Source organism: Petromyzon marinus (assembly GCF_048934315.1).
Source record: "Petromyzon marinus isolate PM22_M1 ecotype Great Lakes invasive population chromosome 80 unlocalized genomic scaffold, UKy_Petmar_22M1.pri1.0 chr80_unloc.4, whole genome shotgun sequence".
Classification (NCBI taxonomy): domain Eukaryota; kingdom Metazoa; phylum Chordata; class Hyperoartia; order Petromyzontiformes; family Petromyzontidae; genus Petromyzon; species Petromyzon marinus.
Genome location: NW_027422632.1, coordinates 523830 through 551053, shown reverse-complemented (window position 1 = coordinate 551053; position 27224 = coordinate 523830). Strand labels below are relative to the sequence as shown.

At 48.6% G+C, this 27224-nt stretch overlaps 1 protein-coding gene across 1 annotated transcript in view; it reads left to right on the top strand.

Annotated features, from left to right (window-relative positions):
* Positions 1–27224, top strand: part of LOC142908373 (dynein axonemal heavy chain 1-like) — a gene marked incomplete at its 3' end in the record, with an annotated part of 159001 nt that overhangs the window by 32687 nt on the left and 99090 nt on the right. The window contains 3 exon segments of the mRNA XM_076058943.1: positions 5572–5765; positions 19140–19365; positions 26565–26684. Of these exon segments, the coding sequence (XP_075915058.1) occupies positions 5572–5765; positions 19140–19365; positions 26565–26684 (540 nt within the window).

Genomic DNA, 27224 nt, shown 5'->3' with positions numbered 1-27224 from the left:
TGATGGAACAGCGGATGCGGGCCCATGTCCTTGACACCAGGACCTACCGTGGAGCTGATCTGACCACTGACCATCGACTTGTCATCTGTAAGATGCACCTGCCATTCTTCCACTCCGGTGGTGGGTGTACACCCAGGACCCCATTCAAACCCTTAGTGGCATGGTCTCAGCTAGCTGATGAAAGTTGCAAGCGAGAATTTCATCATCACTTGCGGTTGGGGTTGGCATCGTCCCCCACTCCTCCTGATGTCGAGGGGAAATGGGCGAGGTTTAGGACTGTGGCTCATGCAGCTGCAATGGCAGCATTGGGTATACGGTCCAGACCTCCCCAGAGAGCCTGGCTGACAGAGGAGGTGTTCAGGCTGGCTGAGAAAAAGCGACAGGCCCACTCTCACTGGCTACAGCATCCCACGTCAGAGAATGAGGAGGCTTACCGCAGCCTTCGCTCAGAGGTTCGGAGAGCCGTGAGGCACTGCAAGGATGGGTGGTGGTTGCGGGTTGCTGAGGAGATGGAGTCTGCCTCAATGGCTCACGATCACAAATCGCTATATAATTCCAAAAAAAAGTAACCTGCAGCGCCACACCTATTACCATCATTATGAGAAAGAATGGTGATCCAATCTCCAACCCCCAGAAACAGGTTTGCAGATTTGCTGAGCATGTCTGTGAGGTCCTGGGGGAGGGGAAATCCCTCAGCCTGGAAAACATCGTGGCACAAAGTAGGGATGACCCTGCTGAGGCTGCGGTGCCTCAAATATTGGAAGAAGTCACCCCCTGTGAGTGGCTGGCTGAGGTGCCATCTGTTGAGGAAGCACTGAAGGCGATCCAGAGTCTGAGGCCAGCAATGACACCGGGCAGAGATGATCTCCCAAGCGAAATGCTGAGGGAGGGTGGTGTTTGTGCACAGACTGCCCTACATGACATCATAACAACAGTCTGGACCACTGGACGTGTTCCGCTGGACTGGAAGGATGCCCTGGTGGTCCCCCTCTTTAAGAAGGGGGACCGTATAGACTGGAACAAATACAGGGGCATCTCACTCCTCAATGTTCCGGGAAAGGTCCTGGCAAGGATTATTCAACATCGCCTCGCCAGGCACGCTGAGGAGAGGCTTGCGGAGCCCCAATGCGGTTTCAGCAAAGGGCGGTCCTGCACAGATGCCATATTTTTTGTCTGTTTGCTTCAGCAGAGGTGTAGGGAATTCCAACAAGACCTACATCTCTGCTTTATTGACCTGGTCAAGGCCTATGATACCATCAGTAGGCCTGGGCTCTGGGTTGTTCTTCGTGCTTTCGGAGTCCCTGACCCTCTGCTCACGATCATTAAGGACCTTCATGATGGTGAGCGGGCCCGGGTAAAACTACATGGCCGGGAGTCAGAGCCATTCCCTTTATACCTTGGGGTGCGACAGGGATGTCCTCTGGCTCCCACATTATTTAACATCTATTTTGACCACGTAGTTCGTGAAGCCTTCAATAGTTGTACCGGGGGAATCTCTATTTGGTACAGATATAATGGGAGGCTGATCGATGCCCGGGTGTGGTCAAGGGATGGCTCCCTATTGCTCAACCATGTTATGTATGCCAATGATCTGGTAATCGCTGGTCACTCAGAGGAGGAGTTGGAGGCACTGCTGCTAAACCTGGAGCTTGCCACTAAGAAGTGAGGCCTTACCATCAGCCCCACCACAACTAAGCACCTGCCAGGGTATTTTGTACCATCGGACACTCCACCCCAATTGGTGATGGGGCAGTTGTGGAGAGAGTGGAGAGTTTCCCATATCTGGGCAGTGTGGTTATGACCGGCTCCAGTTTAACAGCATGAGGTCTCATTCAGAATCAGTCGAGCGAAATTATCTTTTCATCGGTTGCGTAACGCTGTGTGGAAGCTACCTGGTCTGTCGCTCTGCACGAAGCTTCAGGTCTTCTCGGCCACGGTCATTCCCTCCCTTCTCTACGCTTGTGAAACGTGGACTCCCCTAATGGAACATCTTCGCCGGTTAGAAATATTTAGGCTAGCCTGCCTACGATCCATCCTGGGTTTAATCAGGCTGGTTTCTGAGGAGCCTGCAAATCCTTGAAAGATCTGAACAAAGTCCCATCGGTGAGCTCCTCCTGCAGGCAAGGCTGCGTTGGCTGGGTCATGTTGCCCGCACGCCCAGCCACCGCATGCCTAAACAGCTTTTGTTCGGCTGGATCGAGGGGGCTAAACGGGCACGGCACGGGCTAGAGAAGAGATGGAGTGACGTGGTACAGGAGGATGTGGAGCTGAGTGGACTTGCCGATGACTGGTACCAGCGGTGTCAAGATCGGCCTCTGTGGAGGAGGCTCGTGAAGGACGCTACTGGGCGGGTTGGAGGCAGTCGCCCTCCAACAACAACGGAGGGCAGAGGAGCAACGCTCACAACAACGAGCGGAGCGCCGGGTGGCTAAAGCACAGCAGGTTGGCACAGTAGGGGGCACAGGTGGTGCATCAGCCAGTCATCTCAGTCAGTCGTGTGTCTCTCTGTGTGTGTGAGTCTCTGTGTGTCTCACCGTGTGTGTGCGCGTCTCTCTCTGTGTGTGAGTCTCTGTGTGTCTCACCGTGTGTGTGTGTGTCTCTCTGTGTGTGTGAGTCTCTGTGTGTGTGAGTCTCTGTGTGTGTTTCACCGTGTGTCTGTGTGTGTGTGTCTCTCTGTGTGTGTGAGTCTCTGTGTGTCTCTGTGTGTGTGTGAGTCTCTGTGTGTCTCACCGTGTATCTCTGTGTGTGTGCGCGTCTCTCTCTGTGTGTGCGTGAGTCTCTGTGTGTGTCTCACCGTGTGTGTGTGTCTCTCTGTGTTTGTGAGTCTCTGTGTGTGTGTGAGTGTCTGTGTGTGTGTCTCTCTGTGTGTGTGAGTCTCTGTGTGTGTGTGAGTCTCTGTGTGTGTCTCACCGTGTGTCTGTGTGTGTGTGTCTCTCTGTGTGTGTGAGTCTCTGTGTGTGTGTCTCTCTGTGTGTGTGTGAGTTTCTGTGTGTGTCTCACCGTGCGTCTGTGTGTGTGTGCGCGTCTCTCTTTGTGTGTGTGAGTCTCTGTGTGTGTGTCTCTCTGTGTGTGTGAGTCTCTATGTGTGTCTCACCGTGTGTCTGTGTGTGTGTGTCTCTCTGTGTGTGAGTCTCTGTGTGTGTGTCTCTCTGTGTGCGTGAGTCTCTGTGTGTGTCTCACCGTGTGTCTCACCGTGTGTCTGTGTGTGTGTGCGCGTCTCTCTCTGTGTGTGTGAGTCTCTGTGTGTCTCTCTGTGTGTGTGAGTCTCTGTGTGTGTGTCTCTCTGTGTGTGCGTGAGTCTCTGTGTGTGTCTCACCATGTCTGTGTGTGTGTGTCTCTCTGTGTGTGTGTGAGTCTCTGTGTGTCTCACCGTGTGTGTGTGTCTCTCTGTGTGTGTGTGAGTCTCTGTGTGTGTCTCTCTCTGTGTGTGTGTGAGTCTCTGTGTGCATCTCACCGTGTGTGTGTGTGTCTCTCTGTGTGTGTGTGAGTCTCTGTGTGTGTCTCACCGTGTGTCTGTGTGTGTGTGCGCGTCTCTCTCTGTGTGTGTGAGTCTCTGTGTGTGTGAGTCTCTGTGTGTGTCTCACCGTGTGTCTGTGTGTGTGTGCGTGTCTCTCTCTGTGTGTGTCTCACCGTGTGTCTCTCTGTGTGTGTCTCTCTGTGTGTGTCTACCTACCCAGCTGGTGCTCCAGGGCATGTTCTTCAGTGGCACTCCGCTGCTCGAGTCCGTGTGTCTGTGTGTGTGTGTCTCTCTGTGTGTGTGTGTCTCTGTGTGTGTGCGTGTCTCTCTCTGTGTGTGTCTCACCGTGTGTCTGTGTGTGTGTGTGTCTCTCTCTGTGTGTGTGAGTCTCTGTGTGTGTCTCACCGTCTCTGTGTGTGTCTCACCATGTGTCTGTGTGTGTGTGTCTCTCTGTGTGTCTGTGTGTGTGTGTCTCTGTGTGTGTGTCTCTCTCTGTGTGTGTCTCACCGTCTCACCGTGTGTCTCTCTGTGTGTGTGTCTCTCTGTGTGTGTGTGTCTCTGTGTGTGTGCGTGTCTCTCTCTGTGTGTGTCTCACCGTGTGTCTGTGTGTGTGTGTGTCTCTCTCTGTGTGTGTGAGTCTCTGTGTGTGTCTCACCGTCTCTGTGTGTGTCTCACCATGTGTCTGTGTGTGTGTGTCTCTCTGTGTGTCTGTGTGTGTGTGTCTCTGTGTGTGTGTCTCTCTCTGTGTGTGTCTCACCGTCTCACCGTGTGTCTCTCTGTGTGTGTGTCTCTCTGTGTGTGTGTCTCACCGTGTGTCTGTGTGTCTCTCTGTGTGTGTGTGTGTCTCTCTGTGTGTGTGTCTCTCTGTGTGTGTGTATCTACCCAGCTGGTGCTCCAGGACATGTTCTTCAGTGGCACTCGGCTGCTCCAGTCCGTGTGTCTGTGTGTGTGTGTCTCTCTCTGTGTGTGTCTCACCGTGTGTCTGTGTGTGTGTGTCTCTCTCTGTGTGTGTGTCTCACCGTGTGTCTGTGTGTGTGTGTCTGTGTGTGTGTGTCTCTGTGTGTGTGTCTCTCTGTGTGTGTCTGTGTGTGTGTGTCTCTGTGTGTGTCTCACCGTGTGTCTGTGTGTGAGTCTCTGTGTGTGTCTCACCATCTCTGTGTGTGTGTGTGTCTCTGTGTGTGTCTCACCATGTGTCTGTGTGTGTGTGAGTCTCTGTGTGTGTCTCACCGTGTGTCTGTGTGTGTGAGTCTCTGTGTGTGTCTCACCGTCTCTGTGTGTGTGTGTCTCTCTGTGTGTCAGTGTGTGTGTGTCTCTGTGTGTGTGTCTCTCTCTCTGTGTGTGTCTCACCGTGTGTCTGTGTGTGTGTCTCTCTCTGTGTGTGTCTCACCGTGTGTCTCTCTGTGTGTCTCTCTCTGTGTGTGTGAGTCTCTGTGTGTGTCTCACCGTCTCTCTGTGTGTGTCTCACCGTGTCTCTCTGTCTGTGTGCGTGTCTCTCTCTGTGTGTGTGTCTCTCTGTGTGTGTGTGTCTCTCTGTGTGTGTCTACCCAGCTGGTGCTCCAGGACATGTTCTTCAGTGGCACTCCGCTGCTCGAGTCCGTGTGTCTGTGTGTGTGTGTGTCTCTCTGTGTGTGTCTCACCGTGTGTCTGTGTGTGTGTGTCTCTCTGTGTGTGTGTCTGTGTGTGTGTGTGCATGTCTCTCTGTGTGTGTGTGTGTCTCTGTGTGTGTCTCACCGTGTGTCTGTGTGTGTGTGTGTCTCTCTCTGTGTGTGTGAGTCTCTGTGTGTGTCTCACCGTCTCTCTGTGTGCGTGTCTCTCTCTGTGTGTGTGTATCTACCCAGCTGGTGCTCCAGGACATGTTCTGTGTGTCTGTGTGTGTGTGTGTCTCTCTCTGTGTGTGTCTCACCGTGTGTCTGTGTGTGTGTGTCTCTCTCTGTGTGTGTCTCACCGTGTGTCTGTGTGTGTGTGTGACTCTCTCTGTGTGTGTGAGTCTCTGTGTGTGTGAGTCTCTGTGTGTGTCTCACCGTGTGTCTGTGTGTGTGTGTCTCTCTGTGTGTGTCTCACCGTGTGTCTCTCTGTGTGTGTGTGTCTCTCTGTGTGTGTGTGTGTCTACCCAGCTGGTGCTCCAGGGCATGTTCTTCAGTGGCACTCCGTTGCTCCAGTCCGTGTGTCTCCACGAGCCCGCTGTGGAGGAGCTGCGCTCGTCGCTGGCTGCGTGCGTGCGCAGGGCGCTGGAGCCAGCGCGAGCCTACGCAGACTCTCTACGGCCACTCCTGCACCTGTACAACGCCGACCCGGAGCAGCACGCCAGGTGGGCGGTGTGTGTGTACTAGTGTGTGTGTGTGTACACTAGTGTGTGTGTGTGTGTACTAGTGTGTGTGTGTGTACTAGTGTGTGTGTGTGTACTAGTGTGTGTGTGTGTGTACTAGTGTGTGTGTGTGTACTAGTGTGTGTGTGTGTACTAGTGTGTGTGTGTGTACTAGTGTGTGTGTGTGTACTAGTGTGTGTGTGTGTGTACTAGTGTGTGTGTGTGTGTACTAGTGTGTACTAGTGTGTGTACTAGTGTGTGTGTACTAGTGTGTGTGTACTAGTGTGTGTGTACTAGTGTGTGTGTGTGTACTAGTGTGTGTGTACTAGTGTGTGTGTGTGTACTAGTGTGTGTGTGTGTACTAGTGTGTGTGTGTGTGTACTAGTGTGTGTGTGTGTGTACTAGTGTGTACTAGTGTGTGTACTAGTGTGTGTGTACTAGTGTGTGTGTACTAGTGTGTGTGTACTAGTGTGTGTGTACTAGTGTGTGTGTGTGTGTACTAGTGTGTGTGTGTGTACTAGTGTGTGTGTGTGTGTGTACTAGTGTGTGTGTACTAGTGTGTGTACTAGTGTGTGTGTGTGTGTACTAGTGTGTGTGTGCTAGTGTGTGTGTACTAGTGTGTGTGTGTGTGTACTAGTGTGTGTGTGTACTAGTGTGTGTGTGTACTAGTGTGTGTGTACTAGTGTGTGTGTGTGTGTACTAGTGTGTGTGTGTGTGTACTAGTGTGTGTGTGTACTAGTGTGTGTGTGTGTGTACTAGTGTGTGTGTGTGTGTACTAGTGTGTGTGTACTAGTGTGTGTGTGTACTAGTGTGTGTGTGTGTGTACTAGTGTGTGTGTGTGTGTACTAGTGTGTGTGTGTGTGTGTACTAGTGTGTGTGTGTACTAGTGTGTGTGTGTGTACTAGTGTGTGTGTGTGTACTAGTGTGTGTGTGTGTACTAGTGTGTGTGTGTGTACTAGTGTGTGTGTGTGTGTACTAGTGTGTGTGTGTGTACTAGTGTGTGTGTGTGTACTAGTGTACTAGTGTGTGTGTACTAGTGTGTGTGTGTGTACTAGTGTGTGTGTGTGTGTGTACTAGTGTGTGTGTGTGTGTACTAGTGTGTGTGTACTAGTGTGTGTGTACTAGTGTGTGTGTGTACTAGTGTGTGTGTACTAGTGTGTGTGTGTGTGTACTAGTGTGTGTGTACTAGTGTGTGTGTACTAGTGTGTACTAGTGTGTGTGTGTGTGTACTAGTGTGTGTGTGTACTAGTGTGTGCTAGTGTGTGTGTGTGTACTAGTGTGTGTGTGTGTACTAGTGTGTGTGTGTGTGTGTACTAGTGTGTGTGTACTAGTGTGTGTGTGTGTACTAGTGTGTGTGTGTGTGTACTAGTGTGTGTGTACTAGTGTGTGTGTGTGTACTAGTGTGTGTGTGTACTAGTGTGTGTGTGTGTACTAGTGTGTGTGTGTGTACTAGTGTGTGTGTTTACTAGTGTGTGTGTGTACTAGTGTGTGTGTACTAGTGTGTGTGTGTGTACTAGTGTGTGTGTGTGTGTACTAGTGTGTGTGTACTAGTGTGTGTGTGTGTACTAGTGTGTGTGTGTGTGTGTACTAGTGTGTGTGTACTAGTGTGTGTGTGTGTGTACTAGTGTGTGTGTGTACTAGTGTGTGTGTGTGTACTAGTGTGTGTGTGTGTACTAGTGTGTGTGTGTGTACTAGTGTGTGTGTGTGTGTGTACTAGTGTGTGTGTACTAGTGTGTGTGTGTGTACTAGTGTGTGTGTGTGTGTACTAGTGTGTGTGTGTGTACTAGTGTGTGTGTGTGTACTAGTGTGTGTGTACTAGTGTGTGTGTGTGTGTACTAGTGTGTGTGTGTGTACTAGTGTGTGTGTGTGTGTGTACTAGTGTGTGTGTGTGTACTAGTGTGTGTGTGTGTGTACTAGTGTGTGTGTGTGTGTACTAGTGTGTGTGTGTGTACTAGTGTGTGTGTGTGTACTAGTGTGTACTAGTGTGTGTGTGTGTGTGTACTAGTGTGTGTGTGTGTGTGTACTAGTGTGTGTGTACTAGTGTGTACTAGTGTGTGTGTGTGTGTGTACTAGTGTGTGTGTGTGTGTGTACTAGTGTGTGCTAGTGTGTGTGTGTGTACTAGTGTGTGTGTGTGTACTAGTGTGTGTGTGTACTAGTGTGTGCTAGTGTGTGTGTGTGTACTAGTGTGTGTGTGTGTACTAGTGTGTGTGTGTGTGTGTACTAGTGTGTGTGTACTAGTGTGTGTGTGTGTACTAGTGTGTGTGTGTGTGTACTAGTGTGTGTGTGTGTACTAGTGTGTGTGTGTACTAGTGTGTGTGTGTGTGTGTACTAGTGTGTGTGTGTGTACTAGTGTGTGTGTGTGTACTAGTGTGTGTGTTTACTAGTGTGTGTGTGTACTAGTGTGTGTGTACTAGTGTGTGTGTGTGTACTAGTGTGTGTGTGTACTAGTGTGTGTGTGTGTGTACTAGTGTGTGTACTAGTGTGTGTGTGTGTACTAGTGTGTGTGTAGTAGTGTGTGTGTGTGTACTAGTGTGTGTGTGTACTAGTGTGTGTGTGTGTGTACTAGTGTGTTTGTACTAGTGTGTGTGTGTGTGTACTAGTGTGTGTAAGTGTACTAGTGTGTGTGTGTACTAGTGTGTGTGTACTAGTGTGTGTGTGTGTGTGTACTAGTGTGTGTGTGTACTAGTGTGTGTGTGTACTAGTGTGTGTGTACTAGTGTGTGTGTGTGTGTTTACTAGTGTGTGTGTGTGTACTAGTGTGTGTGTACTAGTGTGTGTGTGTACTAGTGTGTGTGTGTACTAGTGTGTGTGTGTACTAGTGTGTGTGTACTAGTGTGTGTGTGTGTGTACTAGTGTGTGTGTGTGTACTAGTGTGTGTGTACTAGTGTGTGTGTGTGTGTACTAGTGTGTGTGTGTACTAGTGTGTGTGTGTGTACTAGTGTGTGTACTAGTGTATGTGTGTACTAGTGTGTGTGTACTAGTGTGTGTGTGTGTGTACTAGTGTGTGTGTACTAGTGTGTGTGTGTGTGTGTACTAGTGTGTGTGTACTAGTGTGTGTGTGTGTGTGTACTAGTGTGTGTAAGTGTACTAGTGTGTGTGTGTACTAGTGTGTGTGTACTAGTGTGTGTGTGTGTGTACTAGTGTGTGTGTGTACTAGTGTGTGTGTGTACTAGTGTGTGTGTACTAGTGTGTGTGTGTGTGTGTGTTTACAAGTGTGTGAGCGTGTACTAGTGTGTGTGTACTAGTGTGTGTGTACTAGTGTGTGTGTGTACATTTGTGTGTGTGTGTACTAGTGTGTGTGTACTAGTGTGTGTGTGTACTATTGTGTGTGTATGTACTAGTGTGTGTGTACTAGTGTGTGTGTGTGTGTACTAGTGTGTGTGTACTAGTGTGTGTGTGTGTACTAGTGTGTGTGTACTAGTGTGTGTGTGTGTGTTTACTAGTGTGTGAGTGTGTACTAGTGTGTGTGTACTAGTGTGTGTGTACTAGTGTGTGTGTGTGTACTAGTGTGTGTGTGTACTAGTGTGTGTGTGTACTAGTGTGTGTGTACTAGTGTGTGTGTGTGAGTGTGTGTACTAGTGTGTGTGTGTGTACTAGTGTGTGTGTACTAGTGTGTGTGTACTAGTGTGTGTGTGTGAGTGTCTGTACTAGTGTGTGTGTGTGTGCTAGTGTGTGTGTACTAGTGTGTACTAGTGTGTGTACTAGTGTGTGTGTGTGCTAGTGTGTGTGTGTGTGCTAGTGTGTGTGTGTGTACTAGTGTGTGTGTACTAGTGTGTGTGTACTAGTGTGTGTGTACTAGTGTGTGTGTACTAGTGTGTGAGTGTGTACTAGTGTGTGTGTGTGTACTAGTGTGTGTGTGTGTGTGCTAGTGTGTGTGTGTGTGTACTAGTGTGTGTGTGTGTGTACTAGTGTGTGTGTGTGTGTACTAGTGTGTGTGAGTGTGTACTAGTGTGTGTGTACTAGTGTGTGTGTACTAGTGTGTGTGTGTCTACTAGTGTGTGTGTGTGTGTGTACTAGTGTGTGTGTGTACTAGTGTGTGTGTGTGAGTGTACTAGTGTGTGAGTGTGTACTAGTGTGTGTGTGTACACTAGTGTGTGTGTACTAGTGTGTGTGTACTAGTGTGTGTACTAGTGTGTGTGTGTGTACTAGCGTGTGTGTACTAGTGTGTGTGTGTGTGTGTGCTAGTGTGTGAGTGTGCTAGTGTGTGTGTGTACTAGTGTGTGTGAGTGTGTACTAGTGTGTGTGTGTGCTAGTGTGTGTGTGTGCTAGTGTGTGTGTGTGTACTAGTGTGTGTACTAGTGTGTGTGTGTACTAGTGTGTGTGAGTACTAGTGTGTGTACTAGTGTGTGTGTGTGTGTACTAGTGTGTGTGTACTAGTGTGTGTGTGTGTGTGTACTAGTGTGTGTATGTACTAGTGTGTGTGTACTAGTGTGTGTGTGTGTACTAGTGTGTGTGTACTAGTGTGTGTGTGTGTGTACTAGTGTGTGTGTACTAGTGTGTGTGTACTAGTGTGTACTAGTGTGTGTGTGTGTACTAGTGTGTGTGTACTAGTGTGTGTGTGTACTAGTGTGTGTACTAGTGTGTACTAGTGTGTGAGTGTGTGTACTAGTGTGTGTGTGTACTAGTGTGTGTGTGTACTAGTGTGTGTGTACTAGTGTGTGTGTGTGTACTAGTGTGTGTGTGTACTAGTGTGTGTGTACTAGTGTGTGTGTACTAGTGTGTGTGAGTGTACTAGTGTGTGTGTTTACTAGTGTGTGTGTGTACTAGTGTGTGTGTACTAGTGTGTGTGTGTACTAGTGTGTGTGTACTAGTGTGTGTGTGTGTACTAGTGTGTGTGTGTGTGTGTACTGGTGTGTGTGTGTACTAGTGTGTGTGTACTAGTGTGTGTATACTAGTGTGTGTGTACTAGTGTGTGTGAGTGTGTACTAGTGTGTGTGTACTAGTGTGTGTGTGTGTGTACTAGTGTGTGTGTGTACTAGTGTGTGTACTAGTGTGTACTAGTGTACTAGTGTGTGTACTAGTGTGAGTGTACTAGTGTGTGTGTACTAGTGTGTGTGTGTACTAGTGTGTGTGTGTACTAGTGTGTGTGTGTACTAGTGTGTACTAGTGTGTGTGTACTAGTGTGTGTGTACTAGTGTGTGTGTGTACTAGTGTGTGATTTGCTGAGCATTTCTGTGAGGTCCTGGGGGAGGGAAAATCCATCAGCCAGGAAAACATCGTGGCACAAAGTGAGGATGACCCTGCTGAGGCTGCGGTGCCTCAAATATTGGAAGAAGTCACCCCCTGGGAGTGGCTGGCTGAGGTGCCATCTGCTGAGGAAGTATTGAAGGCGATCCGGAGTCTGAGACCAGGAAAGGCAGCGGGCAGAGATGATCTCCCAGGCGAAATGCTGAGGGAGGGTGGCGTTTGTGCACAGACTGCCCTATATGACATCATAACAACAGTCTGGACCAGTGGACGGGTTCCGCAGGATTGGAAGGATGCCCTGGTGGTCCCCCTTTTTAAGAAGGGGGACCGCACAGACTGTAACAACTACAGGGGCATCTCACTCCTCAGTGTGGCGGGAAAGGTCCTGGCAAGGATTATTCAGCATCGCCTTGCCAGGCATGCTGAGGAGAGGCTTGCGGAGCCCCAATGCGGTTTCAGGAAAGGGCGGTCCTGCACAGATGCCATACTTTCTATCCGTCTGCTACAGCAGAGGTGTAGGGAATTCCAACAAGACTTACATCTCTGCTTTATTGACCTGGTCAAGGCCTATGATACCATCAGTAGGCCTGGGCTTTGGGTCGTTCTTCATGCTTTTGGAGTACCTGACCCTCTGCTCACGATCATTAAGGACCTTCATGATGGTGAGCGGGCCCGGGTAAAAGTACGTGGCCGGGAGTCAGAGCCATTCCCTGTACACTTTGGGGTGCGACAGGGATGTCCTCTGGCTCCCACATTATTTAACATCTATTTTGACCACGTAGTTCGTGAAGCCTTCAATAGCTGTACCGGGGAAATCTCCATATGGTACAGATATAATGGGAGGCTAATCGATGCCCGGGTGCGGTCAAGGGATGGCTCCCTATTGCTCAACCTCGTTATGTATGCTGATGATTTGGTAATAGCTGCTCAGTCAGAGGAGGAGTTGGAGACGCTGCTGCTGAGACTGGAGCGTGCCACTAAGAGGTGGGGCCTTACCATCAGCCCCACCAAAACTAAGCACCTGCCTGGGTATTTTGTACCATCGGACACTCCACCCCCACAACTCCCAATCGGTGATGGGGCAGTTGTGGAGAGAGTGGAGAGTTTCCCATACCTGGGCAGTGTGCTTATGACTGGCTCCAGTTTAACAGCAGAGGTCTCACTCCGAATCAGTCGAGCGGCAATATCTTTTCATCGGTTGCGTAACGCTGTGTGGAAGCTACCTGGTCTGTCGCTCCGCACTAAGCTTCAGGTCTTCTCGGCCACGGTCATTCCCTCCCTTCTCTACGCTTGCGAAACGTGGACCCCCCTAATGGAACATCTTCGCCGGTTAGAAACATTTAGGCTGACCTGCCTACGATCCATCCTGGGTTTAACCAGACTGGATTGTGTGAGGAGCTCACAAATCCTTGAAAGATCTGGGCAGGGTCCCATCGGTGAGCTCCTCCGGCAGGCAAGGCTGCGATGGCTGGGTCATGTAGCCCGCATGCCCAGCCATCGCATGCCGAAACAGCTTTTGTTTGGCCGGATTGAGGGGGCTAAGCGGGCGCGGCACGGGCTAGAGAAGAGATGGAGTGATGTGGTACAGGAGGACGTGGAGCTGAGTGGACTTGCCGATGACTGGTACCAGCGGTGTCAAGATCGGCCTCTGTGGAAGAGGCTCGTGAAGGATGCTACTGGGCAGTTGGAGGCAGTCGCCCTCCAACAACAACGGAGGGCGGAGGAGCGACGCTCACAACAGCGAGCGGAGCGCCTGGTGGCTAAAGCACAGCAGGTTGGCACAGTAGGGGGCACAGGTGGTGCATCAGCCAGTAGTCATCTCAGTCAGTCGACCCGTGGCACCTGGGTCTGCCCCGTGACCTCCTGCCAGCGGGCGTTCGACACTTCACGTGGCCTCAGGGTGCACATAGCCTGGCACAAGCGTCGTGGTGACGTCACCGCCACTTAGTGGCGAATGGCGGTTGTTGTTGTTGTTGTTGTGTACTAGTGTGTACTAGTGTGTGTACTAGTGTGTGTGTGTACTAGTGTGTGTGCACGTGTGAACTAGTGTGTACTAGTGTGTGTACTAGTGTGTGTGTACTAGTGTGTGAGTGTGTACTAGTGTGTGTGTGTGTGTACTAGTGTGTGTACTAGTGTGTGTGTGTACTAGTGTGTACTAGTGTGTGTGTGTGTGTGTTTACTAGTGTGTGTGTACTAGCGTGTGTGTACTAGTGTGTGTACTAGTGTGTGTGTGTGAGTGTGTGTGTACTAGTGTGTGTGTGTTTACTAGTGTGTGTGTGTACTAGTGTGTGTGTGTACTAGTGTGTGTGTGTGTACTAGTGTGTGTGTGTGTACTAGTGTGTGTGTACTAGTGTGTGTGTACTAGTGTGTGTGTGTACTAGTGTGTGTGTGTGTGAGTGTGTGTGTACTAGTGTGTGTGTGTTTACTAGTGTGTGTGTGTACTAGTGTGTGTGTACTAGTGTGTGTGTGTGTACTAGTGTGTATGTACTAGTGTGTGTGTGTACTAGTGTGTGTGTACTAGTGTGTGTGTGTGTACTAGTGTGTGTTTACTAGTGTGTGTTTACTAGTGTGTGTGTGTACTAGTGTGTGAGTGTGTACTAGTGTGTGTGTACTAGTGTGTGTGTGTACTAGTGTGTGTGTGTGTACTAGTGTGTGTGTGTACTAGTGTGTGAGTGTGTACTAGTGTGTGTGTACTAGTGTGTGTGTACTAGTGTGTGTGTACTAGTGTGTCTATGTACTAGTGTGTGTGTACTAGTGTGTGTGTGTGTGTACTAGTGTGTGAGTGTGTACTAGTGTGTGTGTACTAGTGTGTGAGTGTGTACTAGTGTGTGTGTTTACTAGTGTGTGTGTGTACTAGTGTGTGAGTGTGTACTAGTGTGTGTGTACTAGTGTGTGTGTACTAGTGTGTGTGTACTAGTGTGTCTATGTACTAGTGTGTGTGTACTAGTGTGTGTGTGTGTGTACTAGTGTGTGAGTGTGTACTAGTGTGTGTGTACTAGTGTGTGAGTGTGTACTAGTGTGTGTGTTTACTAGTGTGTGTGTGTACTAGTGTGTGAGTGTGTACTAGTGTGTGTGTACTAGCGTGTGTGTACTAGTGTGTGTGTACTAGTGTGTCTATGTACTAGTGTGTGTGTACTAGTGTGTGTGTGTGTGTACTAGTGTGTGAGTGTGTACTAGTGTGTGTGTACTAGTGTGTGTGTGTACTAGTGTGTGTGAGTGTGTACTAGTGTGTGTGTGCTAGCGTGTGTGTGTGTGTATTAGTGTGTGTGTACTAGTGTGTGTGTACTCGTGTGTGTGTGCTAGTGTGTGTGTACTAGTGTGTGTGTGCTAGTGTGTGTGTGTACTAGTGTGTGTACGTGGGGAGCGATAGTGTAGCGGTTAGCGCGCTGCGCTATGAACCTGGCGACCCGGGTTCGATTCCCGCTCACGGCCAACACCAGTGACGATTATCTGAACCGGTCCCGGGCCTCCCCTAGGTCGACTCAGCCTCAAAATGAGTACCTGGTGCGGTGTGTAAATATTGCCACTGGGGAGACAAAGGCGGTCGGGCGTGGTGCTGGCCACCCACCCCCTCGTGTACCGTTCCGGCCTTCATAGGTGCTCGCTAACAGCACTTGCCCCTACAGTCTGTTAAGGCTATACGGGGGATCTTTGTTTTGTACGTGTGTGCTAGTGTGTGTGTGTGTGTACTAGTGTGTGTGTGTGTGTGTACTAGTGTGTGTGTACTAGTGTGTGTGTGTGTGTACTAGTGTGTGTGTGTGTGTACTAGTGTGTGTGTGTGTGTACTAGTGTGTGTGTGTGTGTACTAGTGTGTGTGTACTAGTGTGTGTGTGTGTGTACTAGTGTGTGTGTGTGTGTACTAGTGTGTGTGTGTGTGTACTAGTGTGTGTGTGTACTAGTGTGTGTGTGTGTGTACTAGTGTGTGTGTGTGTGTACTAGTGTGTGTGTACTAGTGTGTGTGTGTGTGTACTAGTGTGTGTGTGTGTGTACTAGTGTGTGTGTGTGTACTAGTGTGTGTGTGTGTGTACTAGTGTGTGTGTACTAGTGTGTGTGTGTGTACTAGTGTGTGTGTGTGTGTACTAGTGTGTGTGTGTGTGTACTAGTGTGTGTGTGTGTGTACTAGTGTGTGTGTGTGTGTACTAGTGTGTGTGTGTGTGTACTAGTGTGTGTGTACTAGTGTGTGTGTGTGTACTAGTGTGTGTGTGTGTGTACTAGTGTGTGTGTGTGTGTACTAGTGTGTGTGTACTAGTGTGTGTGTGTGTGTACTAGTGTGTGTGTGTGTGTACTAGTGTGTGTGTGTACTAGTGTGTGTGTGTACTAGTGTGTGTGTGTACTAGTGTGTGTGTGTACTAGTGTGTGTGTAGTAGTGTGTGTGTGTGTGTGTACTAGTGTGTGTGTGTACTAGTGTGTGTGTGTGTGTACTAGTGTGTGTGTGTACTAGTGTGTGTGTGTGTGTACTAGTGTGTGTGTGTACTAGTGTGTGTGTGTGTGTACTAGTGTGTGTGTGTACTAGTGTGTGTGTGTGTGTACTAGTGTGTGTGTGTACTAGTGTGTGTGTGTGTGTACTAGTGTGTGTGTGTACTAGTGTGTGTGTGTGTGTACTAGTGTGTGTGTGTACTAGTGTGTGTGTGTGTGTACTAGTGTGTGTGTGTACTAGTGTGTGTGTGTGTGTACTAGTGTGTGTGTGTACTAGTGTGTGTGTGTGTGTACTAGTGTGTGTGTGTACTAGTGTGTGTGTGTGTGTACTAGTGTGTGTGTGTACTAGTGTGTGTGTGTGTACTAGTGTGTGTGTGTGTGTACTAGTGTGTGTGTGTGTGTACTAGTGTGTGTGTGTGTGTGTACTAGTGTGTGTGTGTGTGTGTACCGGATGGTAATGCTGTGGTGAGCAGTGCCATGGGGGGGAGGGCCATTTGCGATTGGCCATTCCCCTCATGGCGTTTGTAACCACCACAGTGGCCAAAGGAGGCTCTGGATGGGTGCGAGGAGCCGGTAACCCCTCCACCTTCAATCCAAGAACCACTAAACCACGAAAAAAATATATCCAACAGTGCTTGTGCCGGAGGCCCTGAAGGGGGACAGGCGTCTGTGACATCTCCTGGCCAAACCCCATTTGGCGGAGCCAGGAGATTGAATCTCTACCCTCGGGGTTCCTCCAGAAACAGCAAAAAACCACTTCATGTGGTCACGTGGAATGTCCGAACGCTCACTGCGGAGGAGAGGCTGCCGCTCCTCTGTCGGGAGCTGGACCGGTACCGCCTGGATCTCTGTGGTATTCAGGAGGTCCGGTGGACCGGCTCTGGCTCCTGCCACCATGAGGGGTGGACAGTCCTCTACACGGGGCAGCAGACTGCCAAACAACAGGGAGTGGCTCTTCTTCAGGACAAAAGAATGAAGGGGGCGTGGGAGCGTGGCGGTGAGGTGTGGGAAGCTGTAAGCCCCAGGCTACTTTGGGCTCGCCTTCCCATCAACCGGAGGCGGGGAATTGTGGTGGTCGTGGTTACTTTTGCCCCCACCGAAGACGAACATCAGTGGAGTGATGCAGACAAGTCGAATGAGTCAAATGCCTTCTATGACCTCCTGTCACAGGTGCTTGCTAAAGTGGCTGTCTCTGGTGTAGGCCAATCAGTTTCAAAGACAATGCATATATTATCAGTGCCATGTTCGCATGTTCACCAATATTATAAGATACCCTATATTGTCAGACCCATGTTCGCACAATGTGTGAGAAGCTTACAAATCGTTGAAAGATTTGGACAAAGTCCCATCGGTGAGCTCCTCCGGCAGGCAAGGCTGCATTGGCTGGGTCATGTAGCCCGCATGCCCAGCCATCGCATGCCTGAACAGCTTTTGTTCGGCCGGATCGAGGGGGCTAAATGGGCATGACATGGGCTAGAGAAGAGATGGAGTGATGTGGTATGAGAAGATTTGGAGGTGAGTGGACTTGCCGATGACTGGTACCAGCGGTGTCAAGATCGGCCTCTGTGGAGGAGGCTTGTGAAGGATGCTACTGGGCAGTTGGAGGCAGTCGCCCTCCAACATCAACGGAGGGCGGAGGAGCGACGCTCACAACAACGAGTGGAGCGCCGGGTGGGCTAAAGCACAGCAGGTTGGCACAGTAGGGGGCACAGGTGGTGCATCAGCCAGTCGTCTCAGTCAGTCGACCCGTGGCACCTGGGTCTGCCCCGTGACCTCCTGCCAGCGGGCGTTCGACACTTCACGTGGCCTCAGGGTGCACATGGCCTGGCACAAGCGTCGTGGTGACCTCACCACAACTTAGTGGCGAATGGCGGTTGTTGTTGTTGTGGATGTGTGTGTGTGTGTACGTGTGTGTGTGTCTGTGTGTGTGTCTATGTGTCTGTGTGTGTGTCACTGTTTGTGTGTGTCACTGTGTGTGTGTGTTTGTGTGTGTCACTGTGTGTGTGTGTCACTGTGTGTGTGTGTGTGTCTGTGTGTGTCACTGTGTGTGTGTGTCACTGTGTGTGTGTGTCACTGTGTGTGTGTGTGTCTGTGTGTGTCACTGTGTGTGTGTGTCACTGTGTGTGTGTGTCACTGTGTGTGTGTGTCACTGTGTGTGTGTTTCACTGTGTGTGTGTGTCACTGTGTGTGTGTGTATGTGTGTGTGTGTCACTGTGTGTGTGTGTCACTGTGCCTATGTGTCTGTGTGTGTGTCTGTGTGTGTGTGTCACTGTGTGTGTGTCACTGTGTGTGTGTGTCACTGTGTGTGTGTGTTTGTGTGTGTCACTGTGTGTGTGTGTCACTGTGTGTGTGTGTGTCTGTGTGTGTCACTGTGTGTGTGTGTCACTGTGTGTGTGTCTGTGTGTGTCACTGTGTGTGTGTGTCACTGTGTGTGTGTGTCACTGTGTGTGTGTGTCACTGTGTGTGTGTGGGGAGCGATAGTGTAGCGGTTAGCGCGCTGCGCTATGAACCTGGCGACCCGGGTTCGATTCCCGCTCACGGCCAACACCAGTGACGATTATCTGAACCGGTCCTGGGCCTCCCCTAGGTCGACTCAGCCTGAAATGAGTACCTGGTGCGGTGTGTAAACATCGCCACTGGGGAGACAAAAGCGGTCGGGCGTGGTGCTGGCCACCCACCCCCTCGTGTACCGTTCCGGCCTTCATAGGTGCTCGCTAACAGCACTTGCCCCTACAGTCTGTTAAGGCTAAACGGGGGATCTTTGTCTTTATCTTTGTGTGTCACTGTGTGTGTGTGTCACTGTGTGTGTGTGTATGTGTGTGTGTCACTGTGTGTGTGTGTCACTGTGTGTGTGTGTGTCTGTGTGTGCGTGTCTGTGTGTGTGTGTCTGTGTGTGTGTCTATGTGTGTGTGTGTGTCTGTGTGTGTGTGTCACTGTGTGTGTCTGTGTGTGTGTCTGTGTGTGTGTGTGTGTCTGTGTGTGCGTGTCTGTGTGTGTGTGTCTGTGTGTGTGTCACTGTGTGTGTGTCACTGTGTGTGTGTGTGTCTGTGTGTGCGTGTCTGTGTGTGTGTGTCTGTGTGTGTGTCTATGTGTGTGTGTGTGTCTGTGTGTGTGTGTGTGTCACTGTGTGTGTGTGTGTCACTGTGTGTGTGTGTCACTGTGTGTGTGTGTCACTGTGTGTGTGTCTGTGTCTATGTGTGTGTGTGTGTCTGTGTGTGTGTGTCACTGTGTGTGTCTGTGTGTGTGTGTGTCTGTGTGTGTGTGTGTGTCACTATCGGGAGCGTAGTGGTTAGCGCTACGCCGCGCTACGAACCCGGCATCCCGAGTTCAATTCCCCCTCACGGCGAACGCCAGTGGTGACGGTTATCTGAACCGGTCCGGGGCCTCCCCTAGGTCGACTCGGCCTCAAATGAGCACCTGGTGCGATGTGTAAACATCGCCACTGGGGAGACAAAGGCGGCCGGGCGTGGTGCTCGCCACCCACCCACCCCCCTCGTGTGCCACGGTGCCGGCGCCGCTCGCTAACGGCACCTTGCCCCAACACTCTGTTAAGGCTACACGGGGGATCTTTGCCTTTTTATTCGTGCGTGTGTGTGTGCGCGTGTGTGTGTGTGTGTACCCCATAGCTCCCCCCGCGTCTCGTGTCCTTCACGTACAACCACGCGTGTCCCACGCGTGTCCCACGCATGTCCCTCGCATGTCCCACGCATGTCCCACGCATGACCCACGCATGTCACACGCATGACCAACGCATGTCCCACCCCCCCCGCGCAGGGAGCACGTGTCGGAGGCGAGCGACGTGGAGTCGGTGCGCGCGGAGCTCCGTCGCCTGCGCGCGGAGCTCCGTCGGGTGGAGGCGTCGCTGCCGCCGGCCATCGTGGTTGGGCCGCTGTGGGTGGGCGTGGAGGAGCTGCGGCGTCAGCTGGCACGCCGGTGCCAGGGGCTGGCCACCGCCACGCTGGGGGCGCTGGCGCGGACGCTCAGGCGCCAGGCGGACGCGGTACGCTGGCACGGGAGAGGGACACGGAGAGAGAGACAGGGAGAGAGAGAGACACGGAGAGAGGGAGAGAGGGAGAGAGGGAGACAGGGAGAGAGAGAGAGAGACAGGGAGAGAGGGAGAGAGGGAGACGCAGAGAGAGAGAGAGACACACACAGAGAGAGAGAGAGACACAGAGAGAGAGAGACAGGGAGAGAGGGAGACACGGAGAGAGGGAGACAGAGAGAGAGAGAGACACACAGAGAGAGAGGGAGAGACAGGGAGAGAGAGACACGGAGAGAGAGAGATACGGAGAGAGAGACACTGAGAGAAAGACAGGGAGAGCGGGGATAGAGAGAGACAGGGAGAGACAGGGAGAGAGGGAGAGAGAGACAGGAAGAGAGAGACTGATCAAGAGACAGGGAGAAAGCGAGATGCAGAGAGAGAGAGAGACAGAGAGAGAGAGAGACAGGGAGAGAGAGAGATACGGAGAGAGAGACACTGAGAGAAAGACACGGAGAGAGGGGATAGAGAGAGACAGGGAGAGACAGGGAGAGAGGGAGAGAGAGACAGGAAGAGAGAGACTGAGAAAGAGACAGGGAGAAAGCGAGATGCAGAGAGAGAGAGAGACAGAGAGAGAGAGAGACAGGGAGAGAGAGACACGGAGAGAGAGAGATACGGAGAGAGAGACACTGAGAGAAAGACACGGAGAGAGGGAGGCACGGAGAGAGAGACAGGGAGAGAGAGGGAGAGGGAGAGAGACACTGAGAGAGAGACACAGAGAGAGACAGGGAGAGAGGGAGACGCAGAGAGAGGGAGACACAGAGAGAGAGACAGGGAGAGAGGGAGACACGGAGAGAGAGAGAGAGACACAGAGAGAGAGAGAGAGACAGGGAGAGAGGGAGAAAGGGAGACACGGAGAGAGGGAGAGAGGGAGAGAGAGACAGGGAGAGGGAGAGACAGGGAGAGAGAGAGACAGGGAGAGAGAGAGAGACACAGAGAGAGAGAGAGACAGGGAGAGAGAGATACGGAGAGAGAGACACGGAGAGAGACACGGAGAGAGACACGGAGAGAGACACGGAGAGAGAGAGAGACAGGGAGAAAGACAGGGAGAGAGGGAGGCACGGAGAGAGAGACAGGGAGAGAGAGAGACGCAGAGAGAGGGAGACACAGAGAGAGAGAGACACGGAGAGAGAGACACGGAGAGAGAGACAGGGAGAGAGAGAGACACGGAGAGAGGGAGACACGGAGAGAGGGAGAGACAGGGAGAGAGGGACACGGAGAGAGAGACACGGAGAGACACGGAGAGACACGGAGAGAGAGACACGGAGAGAGAGAGACACGGAGAGAGAGACACGCAGAGATGGAGAGAGTCACGGAGAGACACGGAGAGAGAGACACGGAGAGAGACACGGAGAGATGGAGAGACAAACGGATTTAGAGACATGTCTATAAACTAGGCTACAGTCTAGTCTATAGACTGGCAGTACGCTGACTCAGTGACCTAAGCCTTGCTACAGTCGACATCATAAGCTGGCAACACGGTAAGCACCTTACAAAGCAGGCGACAGTGGACGTGAAAGACTGGCGGTACACTGAGCGAGGTAAAGAAGCAGGCAACAGCTTATAGACTGGCATACACTCACCCTGGCCAGTAGCAAAGTTTACCGTGTAGACAATCGACCGTCAGTGCACTGACTTTAATGCATGAGCAGGCAACAGACCACAGGACAGACCGCCAGTGGACTGGCACAGCTTCACAAAAAGCACACGTTAATATTTCAACATTATGCAACTCAATTCAGAAACGTCAGCTGCCTATGTGCGTGAGTTTTAGCGAGAGAAGCAAGGGGGCGAGCGCTTTACATTGTCGTGGTGAGGCCTAGTCCCGTGCAGAGCCCCCGGCCTCGCCTGGGTTGTCCAGCCGGACGAGGTGGCACCTTGCCAGGCTGGGAGCTGGGCCCGCTGCCCCCCCGCCCCCCCCACCATCATCCCCCCGCCCGCGCTACAACAACAATAATAATACTATCTTAAGCGCATTAATATAAATATATACGGACTCTACAGTAGTAACTGTAGCGAAAGGAGCGGGAAAAAAATTACTTAACATTGTCGTGGTGAGGCCTAGTCCCGTGCTGAGCTCCCGGTCTCGCCTAGATTGTCCAGCTGGATGAGGTGGCACCTTGCCAGGCTGGGAGCTGGGCCCGCTACCCCCCCCCCCCCCCCCACCATCATCCCCCCGCCCGCGCTGCAACAACAATAATAATACTATCTTAAGCGCATTAATATAAATATATACGGACTCTACAGTAGTAACTGTAGCGAAAGGAGCGGGAAAAAAATTACTTAACATTGGCGTGGTGAGGCCTGGTCCCGTGCTGAGCCCCCGGCCTCGCCTGGATTGTCCAGCCGGACGAGGTGGCACCTTGCCAGGCTGGGAACTGGGCCCGCTACCCTTCCCACCCCACCGTCCCCCTGCCCGCGCTACAACAATACTGGGGCTTACGGAGCGGTACTCGGATATTTTTTTTTCAACGTGAACCCCACCGTTTGAGAGCCAGATCCCTCGCAAGCGCGCGCACACACACACACAGACAAACATGACATAGGTAAGATAGTCGTGTATAGTGGTGTATAGTAGTGTGTAGTGTATAGTAGTGTGTAGTGTATAATAGTGTGTAGTAATGTAGTGTATATTAGTGTATAATAGTGTGTAGTGTATAGTAGTGTATATTGTAGTGTAAATTAGTGTATAGTGTAGTGTATAGTAGTGTATAGTGTAGTGTATAATAGTGTATAGTAGTGTATAGTGTAGTGTATAATAGTGTAGTGTATAGTGTAGTGTATAGTAGTGTAGTGTACAGCGTAGTGTATAGTAGTGTACAGTGTAGTGTATATTAGTGTAATGTATTGTGTAGTGTATAGTGTAGTGTATAGTGTAGTGTATAGTGTAGTGTATAGTGTAGTGTAGTGTATAGTGTAGTGTATACTATAGTGTAGTGTATAGTGTAGTGTATAGTGTAGTGTATAGTGTAGTGTATAGTGTAGTGTAGTGTATAGTGTAGTGTATAGTAGTGTAGTGTATAGTGTAGTGTATAGTGTAGTGTATAGTGTAGTGTATAGTAGTGTAGTATATAGTGTAGTGTATAGTGTAGTGTATAGTATAGTGTATAGTGTAGTGTATAGTAGTGTATAGTGTAGTGTATAGTGTAGTGTAGTGTATAGTAGTGTATAGTGTAGTGTAGTGTATAGTAGTGTATAGTGTAGTGTATAGTGTAGTGTATAGTAGTGTATAGTGTAGTGTATAGTGTAGTGTATAGTAGTGTATAGTGTAGTGTATAGTAGTGTATAGTGTAGTGTATAGTGTAGTGTATAGTAGTGTATAGTGTAGTATATAGTGTAGTGTATAGTAGTGTATAGTGTAGTGTATAGTGTAGTGTATAGTAGTGTATAGTGTAGTGTATAGTGTAGTGTATAGTAGTGTATAGTGTAGTGTATAGTAGTGTATAGTGTAGTGTATAGTGTAGTGTATAGTAGTGTATAGTGTAGTATATAGTGTAGTGTATAGTAGTGTATAGTGTAGTGTATAGTGTAGTGTATAGTATAGTGTAGTGTATAGTGTAGTGTATAGTAGTGTATAGTGTAGTGTATAGTGTAGTGTATAGTGTAGTGTGTAGTGTAGTGTGTAGTGTAGTGTATAGTATAGTGTAGTGTATAGTATAGTGTAGTGTATAGTGTAGTGTATAGTGTAGTGTATAGTGTAGTGTATAGTATATAGTATAGTGTAGTGTATAGTGTAGTGTATAGTGTAGTGTATAGTGTAGTGAGTAGTGTAGTGTATAGTAGTGTATAGTGTAGTGTATAGTGTAGTGTATAGTGTATAGTAGTGTAGTGTAGTAGTGTATAGTGTAGTGTATAGTGTAGTGTATAGTGTAGTGTATAGTAGTGTATAGTGTAGTGTGTAGTGTATAATGTAGTGTATAGTGTAGTGTATAGTGTAGTGTATAGTAGTGTAGTGTATAGTGTAGTGTATAGTGTAGTGTATAGTGTAGTGTATAGTGTAGTGTATAGTAGTGTAGTGTATAGTAGTGTAGTGTATAGTAGTGTATAGTGTAGTGTATAGTGTAGTGTATAGTTCATAATAAAGGTTTTTGGGTTAGATCGCGTTGATTTATAAATGTGTCGTAACCCTCCACCACCCGACACGGCCAATCAGCAAAAAAGTGTCACGTTGACAAAAGACAAATAATTCACTACTTTAGCCCACCGGTGTGTTGAAGAGTGAATCCTACATTTACAGTTTGAGTGTATAGTGTAGTGTATAGTGTATAGTAGTGTAGTGTATAATAGTGTAGTGTATAGTGTAGTGTAGTAGTGTATAGTGTAGTGTATAGTGTAGTGTATAGTGTAGTGTATAGTGTAGTGTATAGTGCAGTGTATAGTAGTGTATAGTGTAGTGTATAGTGTGTAGTGTATAGTGTAGTGTATAGTGTAGTGTATAGTGTAGTGTATAGTGTATAGTAGTGTAGTGTATAGTAGTGTAGTGTATAGTGTAGTGTATAGTAGTGTATAGTGTATAGTGTAGTGTATAGTGTAGTGTATAGTGTAGTGCATAGTGTATAGTATAGTGTAGTGTATAGTGTATTGTATAGTAGTGTAGTGTATAGTGTAGTGTATAGTGTAGTGTATAGTGTAGTGTATAGTGTAGTGTATAGTAGTGTAGTGTATAGTGTAGTGTATAGTGTATAGTGTAGTGTATAGTGTAGTGTATAGTGTAGTGTATAGTAGTGTAGTGTATAGTGTAGTGTATAGTGTAGTGTATAGTGTAGTGTATAGTATATAGTATAGTGTAGTGTATAGTGTAGTGTATAGTGTAGTGTATAGTGTAGTGTATAGTAGTGTATAGTGTAGTGTATAGTGTAGTGTATAGTGTATAGTAGTGTAGTGTAGTAGTGTATAGTGTAGTGTATAGTGTAGTGTATAGTGTAGTGTATAGTAGTGTATAGTGTAGTGTGTAGTGTATAATGTAGTGTATAGTGTAGTGTATAGTGTAGTGTATAGTGTAGTGTATAGTAGTGTAGTGTATAGTGTAGTGTATAGTGTAGTGTATAGTGTAGTGTATAGTGTAGTGTATAGTGTAGTGTATAGTAGTGTAGTGTATAGTAGTGTATAGTGTAGTGTATAGTGTAGTGTATAGTTCATAATAAAGGTTTTTGGGTTAGATCGCGTTGATTTATAAATGTGTCGTAACCCTCCACCACCCGACACGGCCAATCAGCAAAAAAGTGTCACGTTGACAAAAGACAAATAATTCACTACTTTAGCCCACCGGTGTGTTGAAGAGTGAATCCTACATTTACAGTTTGAGTGTATAGTGTAGTGTATAGTGTATAGTAGTGTAGTGTAGTGTATAATAGTGTAGTGTATAGTGTAGTGTAGTAGTGTATAGTGTAGTGTATAGTGTAGTGTATAGTGTAGTGTATAGTGTAGTGTATAGTGCAGTGTATAGTAGTGTATAGTGTAGTGTATAGTGTGTAGTGTATAGTGTAGTGTATAGTGTAGTGTATAGTGTAGTGTATAGTGTATAGTAGTGTAGTGTATAGTAGTGTAGTGTATAGTGTAGTGTATAGTAGTGTATAGTGTATAGTGTAGTGTATAGTGTAGTGTATAGTGTAGTGTATAGTGTATAGTATAGTGTAGTGTATAGTGTATTGTATAGTAGTGTAGTGTATAGTGTAGTGTATAGTGTAGTGTATAGTGTAGTGTATAGTGTAGTGTATAGTAGTGTAGTGTATAGTGTAGTGTATAGTGTATAGTGTAGTGTATAGTGTAGTGTATAGTAGTGTAGTGTATAGTGTAGTGTATAGTGTAGTGTATAGTGTAGTGTATAGTATATAGTATAGTGTAGTGTATAGTGTAGTGTATAGTGTAGTGTATAGTGTAGTGAGTAGTGTAGTGTATAGTAGTGTATAGTGTAGTGTATAGTGTAGTGTATAGTGTATAGTAGTGTAGTGTAGTAGTGTATAGTGTAGTGTATAGTGTAGTGTATAGTGTAGTGTATAGTAGTGTATAGTGTAGTGTGTAGTGTATAATGTAGTGTATAGTGTAGTGTATAGTGTAGTGTATAGTGTAGTGTATAGTAGTGTAGTGTATAGTGTAGTGTATAGTGTAGTGTATAGTGTAGTGTATAGTGTAGTGTATAGTGTAGTGTATAGTAGTGTAGTGTATAGTAGTGTATAGTGTAGTGTATAGTGTAGTGTATAGTTCATAATAAAGGTTTTTGGGTTAGATCGCGTTGATTTATAAATGTGTCGTAACCCTCCACCACCCGACACGGCCAATCAGCAAAAAAGTGTCACGTTGACAAAAGACAAATAATTCACTACTTTAGCCCACCGGTGTGTTGAAGAGTGAATCCTACATTTACAGTTTGAGTGTATAGTGTAGTGTATAGTGTATAGTAGTGTAGTGTAGTGTATAATAGTGTAGTGTATAGTGTAGTGTAGTAGTGTATAGTGTAGTGTATAGTGTAGTGTATAGTGTAGTGTATAGTGTAGTGTATAGTGCAGTGTATAGTAGTGTATAGTGTAGTGTATAGTGTGTAGTGTATAGTGTAGTGTATAGTAGTGTATAGTGTATAGTGTAGTGTATAGTGTAGTGTATAGTGTAGTGTATAGTGTATAGTATAGTGTAGTGTATAGTGTATTGTATAGTAGTGTAGTGTATAGTGTAGTGTATAGTGTAGTGTATAGTGTAGTGTATAGTGTAGTGTATAGTAGTGTAGTGTATAGTGTAGTGTATAGTGTAGTGTATAGTGTAGTGTATAGTAGTGTAGTGTATAGTGTAGTGTATAGTGTAGTGTAGTGTGTAGTGTAGTGTATAGTGTATAGTGTAGTGTATAGTAGTGTAGTGTATAGTAGTGTAGTGTATAGTGTAGTGTATAGTGTAGTTTATAGTGTAGTGTATAGTAGTGTAGTGTATAGTGTAGTGTATAGTGTAGTGTATATTGTAGTGTATAGTGTAGTGTATAATGTAGTGTAGTGTATAGTGTAGTGTATAGTGTATAGTGTAGTGTATAGTGTAGTGTATAATGTAGTGTGTAGTGTAGTGTATAGTAGTGTAGTGTATAGTGTAGTGTATAGTGTAGTGTATAGTGTAGTGTATAGTGTAGTGTATAGTGTAGTGTATAGTGTATAGTGTAGTGTGTTGCTGCCGCTTCCCAGGCTTGCGAGGAGTTCCAGGCCATCGACCGCAAGGTCCACGAGCGGCCCAGCTGCATGGAGGAGCTGGCCGAGCAACGCGAGTGGATGCAGGCGGTGCCGCTGCTACTCAAGGACCTGCACGTGAGGGGGGTCGAGCCCTGGGGGGCTTGCTGGGTCCCTTCACCTCTATCTCTCTCTCTCTCTCTGGGCAGGTTCACTATGGGGTTCACTCACTCACTCACTCCCTCCTCTACCTCCACACCACCACCACCACCACCACCCTCGCCATCCCCTCCACTCCACCCCCTCGCCATCCCCTCCACTCCACCCACTCCACCCCCTCTCCACCCCCTGGACTCTCTCCCCAGCCCCCTGCCCCTCCTCTACCTCACGTGAATAATCTTCTCACTGCCTCACCTGTCAACACCTACAGCCATTCACCCTTCACCCTTCACCCTTCACCCCCCCGTCACCCCCCCTTCACCCCCCCCCTTCACCCTCCCTCCTTCACCCCCCCTCCACCCCCCCTTCACCCCCCCCTTCACCCTTCACCCCCCCCTTCACCCCCCCCTTCACCCCCCCTTCACCCCCCCTTCACCCTTCACCCCCCCCTTCACCCCCCCCTTCACCCCCCCTTCACCCCCCCTTCACCCTTCACCCCCCTTCACCCCCCCCTTCACC